Source organism: Sander lucioperca, chromosome 4 (assembly GCF_008315115.2).
Source record: "Sander lucioperca isolate FBNREF2018 chromosome 4, SLUC_FBN_1.2, whole genome shotgun sequence".
Lineage (NCBI taxonomy): Eukaryota > Metazoa > Chordata > Actinopteri > Perciformes > Percidae > Sander > Sander lucioperca.
In genome coordinates this window covers 19,077,521-19,092,503 of record NC_050176.1, presented here as the reverse complement: position 1 = coordinate 19,092,503, position 14,983 = coordinate 19,077,521, and the positions used below count along the sequence as shown (strand labels likewise).

The window sequence follows — 14,983 nt, the reverse complement described above, 5'->3', positions numbered from 1 at the left end:
TGGGATCATAGAAGTACCATAGAAATAAAATTATTGTGACAATGAAGGACAATTATTTCACAATGCAGAGCATCAACTTTCCTGTTTTAGCAGCTGACTCCTAGGCTGGTGGAGTAGACACACTTTACTTGCTCCCGTTAAAGATCCTACCCTGATTATACTGCCAAGAGATCTTCATCATCAAGAGTGACTCACCACCACACGTAGCTGTTTCTGGATGCGGTCTCCTGCCGTCGTGCCTCTGGCCACCACCATCACCTCCAGAGGAAGTTTCCCCACCACCAGTGGTACGATGGTGTAAGGCACCGCAACAGAAGAGCCGGCTGACAGCGTCACTTCCTGTGTGTGACTCTCCTTAAAGGCAATGCTGCACATGCCTTCTGTCTTCATCAGCACCACCCTCACCTAAACGGAAACCAGTCACAACATTTATTCATTCAAGACTTGATTTATTGAATTACCTTTGGGAGGCAACAGAGTAAAGCTAGAATTGTTTTAGCCATAAATCCTGCTGACTTTGATGATCCCCTGACTTTTCCTCTAGTAGCCTATAGTGACACCATACAGCTCGAATTTCTGGTTCTACAGTAAGTAAAATGTCTGGACAACTATTGAATGGACTGCCAGAAAATACGTGCAAAACTAATAGTATTCCCACCAGCATCAGCTGTCCTTGTGTGTTAAGTGCTAACTTACATCTAACAAATGTCACCTGCTACCATGCTAAACTAAGATTTTGAACAGTATACTGGCAGAAGATGCTTTCTATATTTACTCAATTCCCCAGCTGAATAATAAGGAAGTGACTGTGCTGAGTAGTTTTGAGGAGATATACTTACATGCAGGTCGTCGTAGCCGTAGTTATGGACCACAGCTTTAATCTCGACTTGCTCGTTCCTCGCCACTGAATACGGCAGCTTCAGGTCCACAAAGAAACGCTTCCATGCTCTGATGTTGTACGGTTCAGCGACACAGAAACCTACAGGCATTCAGAAGCACATTAGTGATGTGATGAGGCTTCTGCACATGAATGTGTATAAGTAACTTTGAGTTTAGAGATTTGAACTTTCAGTCTTTGCAAAGTCTGGACAATTTGTTCAGCCTTTGCTTTTTCATGACAATGACAACATTAAGGATTAGGTTTACTGTGGTTTTACACTTTAAGCATTGCAATTATTAGGCCACTGAAAGTTTATTGATTCCCTGTAGAGTTGAGTAACTGAGTGAGTTGTTGGACAACAGATTCTACAGAAAGTCTACAGAAGTAACTGTTGATAATATGTTGAAATGATGTGGTGGCATGTAGTGGGGACGATTGCTGTTAAGAAATTACTGTATATACATGTGTGCATTGTGGCACAAAAATGTAGACATCTCAAAGTCAAGTGCTTGCATTTTCATAATCCAGTTTTAAGTCATACAATTGGGGACACTCCAAATAATGATGAATATGTGACAGTCCCCTATCTGTCTTCTTCAAAACACAAGCCAGTGGCCGGTGTCATAAAATGTGACAAAAACTGAGAGTCACAAAGTGACAACCTCCTCGTACCTGTATGAGGTGATGCACTGATGGCCAGAACTCCCCATTCAGTGATGCTGTCAGGTAAGGGGTTGTCCACATTCTTAGACGCTAACCTGTTAATCAGATTCATATCTGTGTTATCAAAGCCCCTGACACTTTTTAAATAGATGAAACAAAAAAACTGTATAGCATAGCTGTATAAATGTTAAATCAAAGAAAGAAATACAATTTTAAAACTCTACATTTTCTTTTGCTTTGTTGCATCATACTACAGTTTCAGTAGCCTGGTCCTACCAGACTCTCGTACATTTCATAGAAAAATGAAAATTGAGTGGAAGTACGTAGGAGGGCAGACCCAGGCTACAGTTTCAGCAGCTATCCTTTAAAATGTTAACTTGGCGATAAAAAATAACAGCAACTTTGCAGTTTTGGTTGACTGATGCATTTCACAATGCAAACAAGGACATCACACAGGAATCGGAATTCTGATCTGTTTATTCAGTTGCTATCACTGACTAAACAAAACATGATGCAATGCAGGGAGTTCACAGTGCTACCTGTTTGACGTGATCAAACCGAGTAAGAGGCATTGGATCGTCCCTGATCCATCTGTTTATCAGACAGGAGTCAAATATGACACACCATGAATATGGCTGGATTTTTGGGGGACTAAGTTGCTGGTCCATTACAGCATTTTCAAATTGACATTGCACAGAGGGGTGCTACTGTGCTGTGTTTGTTTAAAACTCCTTGACGCCTGCTTGGTTGTGAACCCAGCAGCAACCTCCAGGCCTGAAAAGTGACACACCAACCCGATTATCGATTATCGGCCATCGGACAGTCTGGCGAGGTCGGTGACTCGAGTCTGTTTGGTGTGTTCTGTGCCATCGTCAGTCGGAGAAGCCGTCGGCATCCATTTTGGCCGATTTGACTTGTTGAATCGGCCAGTGGGCAGTCGGACTCGATGACCAATCTGATTGGTGGAGTGCTAGCCTTTGACTAGCGAATCAGTGCTTCTTCCACAAGAAGAAGCCCGAGAGCTGACAATGCCAGTATCTTCTTATTACTAGCCATCGTATTTTCTTCTGTTCAGCGAGTAATGACAACAACGATCCTTCTTGACAACTATCAACACTCTGATGAAAACAATGACTGACGACAGCGTGCTCTGTGTTTAATACGTCTAGAGAGATGTTCCGTCATTTCCGGTCTTCATTTTTTGGGCAACAATACCGATTAGCGCCGCCTGCTGTTATGGAGACGTATTACATCTTGCACACACGCAGAACGTACGCTCAAGTCGGCGTCGCTTCGGTGAGTTCCGAGGCACTTTTTTGAGAGACAGGAGCCAACTGATCAGTCCGACTGCCTTTTCTGCTGACGGTCGGCCGTCGGGTTGGTGTGTCAGAGCTAGCTCCATAAACCACTGTCTGATCACGTGCCTCCATGAGCCAATCAGAGTTGTTCCCTGCACCGCGCAGCTTAGTTTAGATGTAGACAGTCACAGAGGAGAAAGTAACGTGAGGAAAATTCCACAACAGATAGCAGTCGTCCATAAGTTGGTCACGAGGTTTACCAGTTTGCCAGTAAACGCGACATTTTGTCCCGTCTATGATGTTTTTCAGACAACAATAGTGACCAGTGCTAGTTTGTGTCTTTTAGCTCATAGCTTTAGCGGCAGATGGTTGTACGTCCCGCTTTTGGAATCCTCTACAGTGAAATACAGTCACACTACACCGTTTGGCTGTCAGCATTTTAGCCGTGTTTAATCCAGTTACTACTGTAGCTAATGGTAGGCTAACGTTACCTGCTGTGTAACGTGTTATTAGTGTTTACTAGCTTGACATGCAGCGATGTTTCTGTTGCCTCTAACGTCTGTTTTGGAGCATCAGAGCGCAACGCAGACATTTAAGTGGCACCGAAATCCGCGTTGCTTTTTCGTCCGGTAGATACCGGGCACCGCTGCCATATTGGTACCGGATTTTAACATGCGTCATTAACAGAAAATTGCATTGCCTGTATCTTTTCACGGCAAACACGCATGTGTGGAAAGCGGTCGCACAACAGCTGAAATGGCATACTCCTTCATAGTATCCTTCAACAAAGGAGAAATGTAGCACAATGTGGATGTATTGGCAGGAATGTTATAATAAGCATCATTAGTGTCAGTTATAATTAGCCTATATGACAATAAAATTTGTTTTGGTTAAAATTAAGAAATAATCATGATAATTAATCGTGATCTCAATATTAATCAAAATCATCGTGATTATCATTTTGGCCATAATCATGCAGCCCTAGTCAGAGCCTTTAAAGCCAATGCAGAAGTGCCTTAAACCAGCACTGTTTCTACCTCAGCGAGCTGTCAATCAGGACAGAGCTTTAGCAATGCATATCCTTGGTATCCCTGGTACAGCAACAACCTAACTGCAGCACAGGGATTAATAAAAGGCACTAATATAAATCAAATCTGAAGATTGACGCTGTTCCACCAGATGATGTTTAAGTAAACTAAATGATGTAAATGATTCTGCCTCCGATGTAACCTCTACTCTTATCTATTACTCACCCGTCTCTGTCTGCCTGGCTGGGAAGGTTAACATCCGTCCACAGCCAAGACTCGTAGAACTTGGATCGCAGATACACTTGAGTCGCATCCAGATACTCCTCCTCCTCTTCCTCCTCTAGCATCGCACCCATTGGCTCAAACGGTATTTCTTTTTCTCCCATATTGTCTGCTTTTGAATAGGACACGTGCGCTTCAACTCCAGCCTGTACTGTCTCGACAGAAAATACCTGCGTTCCATACCGTCCAGACATTCCAGGCTGTACAGGCAACCCATGTTCACTGGCCCAATCTATTGAACACATTTACATATAATTAGCAGGTCTCATTGCATATCTCTAATATATGATTCTAGAAGCTGTTAATATGTCCACACCCACACACAACAACAAACTACTGCACAATTAAAAAGATGCCCTGTAGACTATTCTTGTAAACAAACAAAAGTTATGTATACATTCATTGTTTCCCACCAAAACACAATGTGTGAAACCTTTAGATCTAACAAAACGTGTTGAATGCATTTCATTCCTCGTTTGCAATATCAGTAAGTATTTTACGTCCATGTTTAGCCTGCAGTCGTCTTCCTCCCTGCCATTTCTGGTGCATTGCTTTGTTTTTTTTGTGGTGTTACTGCCGCTCGTAGATAAGAGAAGAAGTGTTAGAACATTGATAGGAATGTGAATCATGGATTGTCGTGATATTTGGTTCATGTCCCCCTCAGGATGAATTGATTATCCTCTCTAGCGCCAACATCAGATCTAATTATTAATGTGTTCAATACTTTGGTTTATGACCAAATATCTGCCAAACTGATGACGTTCCCATCAGCCTCAGCTGTACTTTGTGTGTAGTAATAATTAGCAAATGTTAGCACGCTAACGCTACATTTCAAAGCAAGATGTTTAAACGATGGTAACTAAAATTTAAACAGAATGGGAAAGATAAGGTTGAGGTAGTACTTACTAAACCTTTCCCGTGATAGGGGTATTCGTTCCACCCTCTCCACTTCAAAAAAATGATGGACTAAAGTGGGCACGGGTGGAGGGGAGGTGGTTGGGGGAGTTGTTGTAAAGGGTGGTGGAGTGGTGGGAATCTGGGTGTCAAACTCTTGGTTCCTGTAAGTGGCGCAGCAGTATCTGAAGGCCTTGATGCACTCCCAGCCCTCTGTGATGTAGAGGGAGCGTCGCGTACAGGAGTACGGCATGGGGATCCCCCTGAGGCCGTCCATACAGCAGCGACGCTGCAGCTTCTCCTTGTAATGACTCTCTGGAGGCAGAGGGAGGAGGAACCAGAGTCATTAGTACGAGTAATAGTATTAATAGTTATTCATTTCAACTAACAATTATTTCAACAATTAATGAAATGACAATGTGTAACAGAGAATGATCATTGTTGGTGAATAGCTGGTGAAGAAAGTGGAATATTTAGCAGCTAAAAGCCAGATATTTCCCTCAGGTGTCGGTGGGGACCAAACCAAAAAAGAGAGCAAGCGATAATTGAACTTGCATTCATCAGGTGGACAGAAACACGACTCCAATGAGGCGTAGGCCCCTATTTTAATGTTCTAAGCGCACGGCGTGAAGCGCATGGCACAGGTACGTTTGAATGTGGTTCAAAAGGGTTGTACTTAGTGTCTTCATTAATTCATAGGTGTGTTTTGGGCGTAACATGCAATAAACCAATCAGACTGTCATCTCCCATTCCCTTTAAAAGCCAGGCGCGTTTGTACCTTGGTGCATTGCTATTATGATGGCGGATTTGCACCGTAATATTTTTATTTGTAATCTTTTTATTTGTAATCTTTTGCATGTGTGTGTGCTGCTGCGCTTCCCTGTGTGTGTGTGTGTGTGTGTGTGTAACAAGCATAGTGTCCGCGCGCTGTGCATAAGCCTAGGCGCATTTTACTAATTTGCTGTTAAAATAACAATGAAATGCTGCGCTATTGACTTTAGACCAGGTTTTTGTTGGTCAATGGAAATAGCAACGTCATAACTTTACAATATCAGCTTGTTGCGGTGTTCTTGTTTCCCAAGCAAGCAATTAATGCAATTAGTCCACTCATTTTACTCACCCAGCTCGGCTTTACGCTGCAACTGTTCAGCAGAGCGCCTCCTTCTGGCACTGCCTGGACACCGCAGGGCTGATGAGAGGAGGGGAGAAAACATCTTTAACCGTGGCGTGAACTCGTAAGACTCCTAAACAGCGATAGGAGTTTATAATCATGGTCTACCTCATATACCTGATCTTGACTGTTTACATTTTTTCCGTTTGCACATGCATAACTTGCACTGTTTACATTTGCACTGTTTATAATTATTATTGTTGCTTTATTTTTCTGCCTTTTAAAATTGTTTTATTTTGTATATTTGTAGTATATATTGAATATTTTACATTGTTTGGCATTCTATGGACAGCAAAGGAAGAATTTTAATTGTACAGGGAAACATGTTTCCTTACTGCGCATATGACAATAACACTTTGAATTGAATTGAATGTACAATCAATTATCATTTTGTTTATCTGCTTGTCTCTATCACGGAGACACACTTATTTACAAATCAACATATCTGATAAACAATGATCAGTTGTGTAAAAAAAAGATCAGTGCTGCCAGTCTACCATAGATACCAAGGATGTAATAGTATGCAGTTTCAGCAATTAATTATTTACAGGATTACAGGAGGGATCAATATTACACTGCCTATCTATAGGGAGCCCGAGCTAGACTGATTCAAATTTTAAGCTGTTTCTAAAAATATAATGTTTATATATGATTATTTTCATTTGCAGTAGAAGAAGTACTATAGCAGTTTTCAAGTATTTGGTGTTTCAGTGGAGAGTTTTATTATCCCAACTATCTACCTAAATGTTGGCATTTTATCAGCCTTCAATATGAGTTGCTGTTTGTCACAGTCCACCACCTATAGCAGCTCCAGTATTTCTCCACTTTGAGCAAACACACAGTGCAAATATGGCCTTGAGCTGCTACAAGGGAAAGTCGGACTCAAACAGATGACACAGCTTCTTTTTACAGGAACTACTTTGGGACTTTTACAATTCCTGATCATGGTATATAAGTTAAAGTTCATTGTCTTTACAGCTAAGAGTAACAAGACTGGCAGAAAAGGCTCTCCCTATATGTGCTATTTTTTCAACATCTGTCCCATTTTTTGGTCACAAATAACAGCTTGCAATTGAGTATCATTCACTCGTTTATCCAGTTTATTACCTACCGGTAGATTTAAAGCAGAGTTTGCATTTCCAGACTTTTTTATAGCTTATAAATAAATTAAGCATTATTTACAGAGTTAAAATCACAGCATATGAACTAATCCTGTGAACTAGTCTGTGTTTTGCTCAACAGTTTGAGGAGAGAAGCTAGAATAAGGAACCCCTCGTTAATGAAATGATTCCTCTCAAGGGGTTATCCTACTAATCAATACTCTATATAAGTGGATGACTCAAATTCATCTCATTGGCTGAGTGTGCAGCTGCTGCTCCATTCTCGTAGGTACCTTGTCTGGTTGTGGTTTGAAACCCGGCGCTGGAGGCGTAGAGCAGCCCTGCTTCTGAGAACACCTCCTTGGCATCTCTGCCACCCCCTCGGGAGCAGCCGATGTCTCCCTGTTCCACCGCACCCCAAATCTGAGGAAAGGGGAACATAAGGTTTTTGAAGTTGTTTTTTTTTGTTTCTTTTCGGGATAGCACTTTGATTAAAAAAAGACACTAATGATACTTGTCGGTATAGAACAACTATTGACTTGTAACACCATAACTTTCCAGTGTATTCCATTAAGTCACTTAAAAACTGACTTTTATAACTAGTATACATGTTTGCAAAGAAAGAAAGACTTTAAAACAAAGTGTAAAAACTATGTTTGATTGGTTAAAAAAAAGAAGAAATTTATTTAAAAAAAATTTGATTTCTTTTCAGTTCGGGGTTTTTTATTTTACAAATACATTGTTTACTGTTCACACACACATACCTTCCTCTGTGTAAGTCTGTCCCTGTTGAGAAGATACACAGCGTTGTCCACAGCCACCAGGCTGACCTTTGCCCCCGGATCGCCTCTGATCTTAAAAGTAAAGCTCTTCCCAGGCGTGTAATCTCGACGTATGCCGTCCACCGGCCCGACTTTCAGCTGTAAGACAGCATAAAATAAAAAGCATCGCCACAAAGATGTACAAAAGACACAAAAACAGAAAAAATACTAATTTACAACAAACCCCACAAAAAAAGACCAAAACCAGCAAAATGTTTGTCTCCCCGACTTCCCTACCCTGTCAGTCACACTCTGCTCCAAACTCGTTGGTTCCTGCTAAATACAAAAATCTATAAAAGTTTTTTAAAGGCTTAGTTATTTCCCAAAACCTCTAGACGCTGTAGTTTTTAGTGAATGTAAACAGTCCAGGGATGTGCTCTAGTGAGTATTTGGATCAGCAGGACGATGGATGTTGGGTTGAGTCAGAATAAACTAATGAAGGAACATGTCATCCAGTGCAACAGTGTGGCTCATTGATGTGCTTTTATTAGTTTTTGGACAACAGTGGAGCTCTATGGCACAGAGTAAGAAGATATAGCAGGCTTTAAAGGGGTGATAGAATGATTATATAGGGTATTTAACACTGTTCCTTAAGGTCTCCTAATAGGTTATGTAACATTGGTTGGGCTGAAAATGGCCCGGGTGCTTTATGGGCCCTAATGCAACCCTGTGAGAAATCCCTGAATGAAACGAGAGGTTTTCTCCCATATATGGTATGTTCATGAATATTTAGATGAGCTGCACACTGATTGGTTGGCTGAAGCACACACACATACACACACACACACACACACACACACACACACACGCACATGCACACACACACACACACACACGCAGCCAGCTCACAGTGGGGTCTGTGAAGGTGGACAGGCCGACCGGCAATGCAGCAACCCCGGCAGGCACCGGGCGGCTGTCATGTCAGACTGTGGAGCTTCTGAAGTCCGACACAGTCGCACCAAATTTGCAATTAGCTAAAATGTTTCGGAAAACGGCCCATATTTGAGCTCTACAGAGTTGATTTCTCGCATAAAAAAGTCTCAGAAGTGAATTTAGTAATTAAATAGCAGACAAACAACGTATACAATTTCTGAGATCTGCGCGACCTAGATTAAGAAGATCAGCTGGCCCGTTTTCAGCAGCAGTTTTAAATTGTGAGATCTGCATAGGAAAGAGGTGTCAATGGGACTTTGAGGTTCTAAGTATGCCTATTTTACCCACTGAACTGTCGTAATTCAACTATGACAAGGTAAACTCGGTTTTGCATTCTATCACCTCACCCCTTTAATATACACAGCACTTGATAGTTAGATCAATTCATTGTTGTTTTGGTCTTTTCATGGGATTTGTGGAAACTAAGAAAAGATAAAGGACACTGCCAGCCTGATCCTTTAAGGCGCTGACACACCACCCGATTATCGGCTGTCGGACAGGCTGGCAAGGTAGTGATTCGAGTCTGTTCGGTGTGTTCCGTACCGTTGTCAGTCTGAGGAGACGGCGGCCTTCATTTGGGCCGATTTGACATGTTGAATTGGAAGGCAGGCAGTCGGACTCCGGGAACCATCACCTTATCGTGGTGGAGAGGTTTGTGTGTCCCTATGAACCTGAGGGCTGTTGTCTGGAGCTTTGTGCTCCTGGTAGGGTCTCCCAAGGCAAAGTGGTCTCAGGTGAGGGGCCAGACAAAGAATGGTTCAAAAACCCTATGAGTGACCGAGGAAGAGATGGAGTGACCCTGCCCGGAGGAAGCCCGGGGCCCCTGTCTAGAGCCAGGCTCAGATGGAGGGCTCGTCAGCGAGCGTCTGGCGGCCGGGTTTGCCACGGAGCCTGGCCGGGCACAGCCCGAAAAAGCTACGTGGCATCCATCTCTCCATCCCATGGGCCCACCACCTGTGGGAGGAACCGCTGGGGTCAGGTGCGCTGCCACATGGGTGGCAGTGAAGGTCAGGGGCCTCGACGGACCAGACCCGGGCAGCAGACGCTGGCTCTGGGGATGTGGAATGTCACCTCTCTGTGGGGGAAGGAGCCGGAACTGGTGCGGGAGGTGGAGCGCTACCGGTTAGATCTGGTGGGGCTTACCTCTACGCACAGTCTCGGTTCTGGAACCATACTCCTGGATAGGGGTTGGACTCTTTTCTTCTCCGGAGTTGCCCAGGGTGTGAGGCGCCGGGCGGGTGTGGGGATACTCACAAGCCCCCGGCTGAGCGCCGCTACGTTGGAGTTTACCCCGGTGGACGAGAGGGTCGCCTCCCTACGCCTGCGGGTTGTGGGGGAAAACTCTGACTGTTGTTTGTGCATATGCACCAAACAAGAGTTCGGAGTATTCGGCCTTCTTGGAGACCTTGAGTGGAGTCCTGTATGGGGCTCCAGTGGGGGACTCCATAGTTCTGCTGGGGGACTTCAACGCGCACGTGGGCAATGATGGAGACACATGGAGAGGCGTGATTGGGAGGAACGGCCTCCCTGATCTAAACCAGAGTGGTTGTTTGTTGTTGGACTTCTGTGCTAGTCATGGATTGTCTATAACAAACACCATGTTCGAACATAGGGATTCTCATAACACATCGTCACAACTTATTTTACTATTTATTTAAATTTATTTTATCATTATTAATACATACTGTGTGTATATGTTTATACTTATATTGTTTATATTCTTTTTATCCTTCTTATATTTGTATGTGTGACATGCTCCAACAACACCATGACAAATTCCTCATATGTGCAACGTACTTGGCAATAAAGCCCTTTCTGATACTGATTCTGATTCTGATAAGTGTACTTGGTACCTGAGCACCCTAGGCCAAAGGTCAATGATCGATTTTATAATCGTTTCATCTGATCTGAGACCGTATGTTGTGGACACTCGGGTGAAGAGAGGGGCAGAGCTGTCAACCGATCACCATCTGGTGGTGAGTTGGGTCAGAGGGTGGGGGAAGACTCTGGACAGACCTGGTAAGCCCAAACGGGTAGTGCGGGTAAATTGGGAACGTCTGGAGGAGGCCCCTGTCCGACAGACTTTCAACTCACACCTCCGGCGGAGCTTTGCGTGCATCCCTGTGGAGGCTGGGGGCATTGAACCCGAGTGGACAATGTTCAAAGTTTCCATTGCTGAAGCTGCGGCGAGGAGCTGTGGTCTTAGGGTCTTAGGTGCCTCAAGGGGCGGTAACCCACGAACACCGTGGTGGACACCGGTGGTCAGGAAAGCCGTCCGACTGAAGGAGTCTTTCCGGGATATGTTATCCCAGAGGACTCCGGAGGCAGTTGCAAGGTACCGAACGGCCCGAATGGCTGCAGTCTCTGCCGTGAAAGAGGCAAAGCAGCGGGTGTGGGAGGAGTTCAGAGAAGACATGGAGAAGGACTTTCGGTCGGCACCAAGGTGCTTCTGGAAAACCATTCGCCACCTCAGGAGGGGGAAGCGGGGAACCATCCAAGCTGTGTACAGTAAGGATGGGACGCTGTTGACCTCAACTGAGGAGGTAATAGGGCGGTGGAAGGAGCACTTTGAGGAACTCCTAAATCCGACTAATACGCCCTCTATGGTAGAGGCAGAGCTGGAGGATGATGGGGGATTGTCGTCAATTTCCCTGGTGGAAGTTGCTGAGGTAGTTAAACAGTGGCAAAGCCCCAGGGATTGATGAGATCCGTCCAGAAATGCTTAAAGCTCTGGGTGTGGAGGGGTTGTCTTGGTTGACACGCCTCTTCAACATTGCGTAGAAGTCTGGGACAGTGCCTAAGGAGTGGCAGACCGGGGTGGTGGTTCCCCTTTTCAAAAAGGAGGACCAGAGGGTGTGTGCCAATTATAGGGGTATCACACTTCTCAGCCTCCCTGGTAAAGTCTACTCCAAGGTGCTGGAAAGGAGGGTTCGGTCGATAGTCGAACCTCAGGTTGAAGAGGAACAATGCGGATTCTGTCCTGGTCGTGGAACAACGGACCAGATCTTTACTCTCGCAAGGATCTTGGAGGGAGCCTGGGAGTTTGCCCAACCGGTCTACATGTGCTTTGTGGATCTGGAGAAGGCGTATGATCGGGTTCCCCGGGAGATACTGTGGGAGGTGCTGCGGGAGTATGGGGTGAGGGGGTCCCTTCTCAGGGCCATCCAATCTCTGTACGACCAAAGCGAGAGCTGTGTCCGGGTTCTCGGCAGTAAGTCGGACTCGTTTCAGGTGAGAGTTGGCCTCCGCCAGGGCTGCGCTTTGTCACCAATCCTGTTTGTAGTATTTATGGACAGGATATCGAGGCGTAGTCGGGGTGGAGAGGGGTTGCAGTTCGGTGGGCTGGGGATCTCATCGCTGCTTTTTGAGATGATGTGGTCCTGATGGCATCATCGGCCTGTGACCTTCAGCACTCACTGGATCGGTTCGCAGCCGAGTGTGAAGCGGCTGGGATGAGGATCAGCACCTCTAAATCGGAGGCCATGGTTCTCAGCAGGAAACCGATGGAGTGTCTTCTCTAGGTAGGGAATGAGTCCTTACCCCAAGTGAAGGAGTTCAATTACCTTGGAGTCTTGTTCGCGAGTGAGGGGACAATGGAGCGGGAGATTGGTCGGAGAATTGGCGCAGCGGGTGCGGTATTACACTCAATTTATCACACCGTTGTGACAGCTCTCGATCTACCGGTCAGTTTTCGTTCCTACCCTCACCTATGGTCATGAAGGCTGGGTCATGACCGAAAGAACGAGATCCAGGGTACAAGCTCAGTCATCCGTGAGGAGCTTGGAGTAGAGCCGCTGCTCCTTCGTGTCGAAAGGAGCCAGTTGAGGTGGTTCGGGCATCTGGTAAGGATGCCCCCTGGGCGCCTCCCTAGGGAGGTGTTCCAGGCACGTCCAGCTGGGAGGAGGCCTCGGGGAAGACCCAGGACTAGGTGGAGAGATTATATCTCCAACTTGGCCTGGGAACGCCTCGGGATCCCCCAGTCGGAGCTGGTTAATGTGGTTCGGGAAAGGGAAGTTTGGGGTCCCCTGCTAGAGCTGCTACCCCCGCGACCCGAGACCGGATAAGCGGACGAAGATGGAGATGGAGATGGAGCAGTCGGACTCAATGGCCAATCTGATTGGTAGAGCGCTAACCCCGAAATAACGAGCGGGATGAGCGGGATTTACGCCTCTCAAAATCTGACGAAAATCTTTTAAACTGACCTTTGTCGATCTGAAATGAAGACAGATTCAGCAACTGCATGGCCTATTTCTCGCTTAAAATGTTTTCAGAAACACGTTTCGGAGAACTATCTTTGTAAAATATGACATTGTATTCCGAATGAGCCGCCATTATGCTCGGTTGCAGCCAGACCCACGTGGCGCGTTCGTCCAATCAGCTGCTGGTTTTCATTTTTTTGGGCGACAATACAGATTAGCGCTGCCTGCTGTTATAGAGACGTATTACGTCTTGCACACGGGCAGAACGTAAGCTCAAGTCGGCGTCGCTTCGGTGTGTTCCGAGGCACTTTTTGGACCAACTCGGGGAGACTGATCAGTCCGACTGCCTTTCCTCCTGATGGTCAGCCTTCGGGTTGATATGTCAGAGCCTTTATGCTTCAAGCCTCGGTTTGCTGTATAAGAACACTTTTGTGCATGTTGACAGACACACGCAATGACGTCTTAACTCTTTTAGCTATGCAACAAACTCTGGAAGCTTCTCTACTGACCTAAGAGACTGAGCCGATCACTCACCCCTCCAACACAGGAATCTGCCACATCTACCCAGATAGAGTCTGGCACCACCTCCTCCATCCCCACCCAGGGAATACTGTAGAACGCCACAAAACGAAACGACGGCATCATCTCCGGGGTGACCGTCACTCTGACGCTGGTTTCCAGCTGCCCCGTCACATCTACACGCTCGGCGACAATAATTTTGCCTTTATTCAGCACCTGAGGGAGTTGTGGGGAGAAAGTCATGATCAATACAGGTTTTGTGTTGCTGTTGCTTGCTGATTGTCAGTGGTGGAATGCACTGTAACTAAGTGCATTTACTCAAGTACTTGAGTAAAGTACTTGCACTTTTTTTTTCATGACACTTTCTACTTCTACTCCGCTACATTTCAAAAAGAAGTATTGTACTTTTTACTCCTCTACATTCATCTGACAGCTTTAGTTACTAGTTACTTTACAAATTAAGATTGTTGCACACAAAACACATGTTGTTAATGAAATATGATTTTTTTATTATAAACTACATATATACATATACATATATAAATTTATATACCCAACAATATAAAAGCCAACAAGTCCAGCTGAAATGATTAGCTGTTTAAACACAGAACTGTTTTGATCGTTTCCAGTTTCTAAAATGTTAGAATTTTTCTGCATTGAGTACTTTTACTTTTAATAATTTAAGTACATTTTCCTGATGATACTTACATACCTTTACTTAAGTAACATTTTCAATGGAGGACTTTTACTTGTTACAGAGTCTTTTCATAGTGTGGTATTAGTACTTTTCAAGTAAATGATCTGAATACTTCTTCCACCAACACTGATTGTTCTACTTTTACTCTCTACTTTCTGACTTCCAATTGTACTGGAAATGTTCTCTCACCAGGTAGGTAATGTGTTTAATGTATTGTCTGAGTGTCGGGTTTGCAGAAACGATGTTCAGCTTCAGGGACAGTGTGTCTTCTACGGACACCGTGGCGGTCCCTGTGGAGATGTGCAGGTAGTTCTGTTGGCGTGTGTTAAAGGTGACGTACGGCTGAACGGTGATTTGTTGCTTGGCCTGCTGATCTGGTCTCAGGTCTGCCTGCGTGGTCTCAGCCTGGGAAACAGACAAAATAAAAATAAAATTAAGGTGTGTGACAGTTTTCTCTTTATAATCCCAAAAGCAGACAAAATAAATCAAGAAAAGACA

General features: G+C 44.8%; 1 protein-coding gene across 4 annotated transcripts in view; it reads right to left on the bottom strand.

The window, feature by feature from the left end:
• LOC116065646 (complement C3-like) overlaps positions 1 to 14,983 on the bottom strand; it is a 44,958-nt gene that overhangs the window by 16,002 nt on the left and 13,973 nt on the right. For all 4 annotated transcript variants that reach the window (XM_036000926.1, XM_031321191.2, XM_031321193.2 and 1 more), the window contains 10 exons: positions 14,675 to 14,890; positions 13,804 to 14,004; positions 8,081 to 8,236; positions 7,610 to 7,739; positions 6,166 to 6,234; positions 5,058 to 5,360; positions 4,095 to 4,383; positions 1,553 to 1,638; positions 840 to 979; positions 196 to 405 (listed from right to left, as the gene is read on the bottom strand). In XM_036000926.1, the coding sequence (XP_035856819.1) occupies positions 196 to 405; positions 840 to 979; positions 1,553 to 1,638; positions 4,095 to 4,383; positions 5,058 to 5,360; positions 6,166 to 6,234; positions 7,610 to 7,739; positions 8,081 to 8,236; positions 13,804 to 14,004; positions 14,675 to 14,890 (1,800 nt within the window). The remainder of the gene's footprint in view (positions 1 to 195; positions 406 to 839; positions 980 to 1,552; positions 1,639 to 4,094; positions 4,384 to 5,057; positions 5,361 to 6,165; positions 6,235 to 7,609; positions 7,740 to 8,080; positions 8,237 to 13,803; positions 14,005 to 14,674; positions 14,891 to 14,983) is intronic.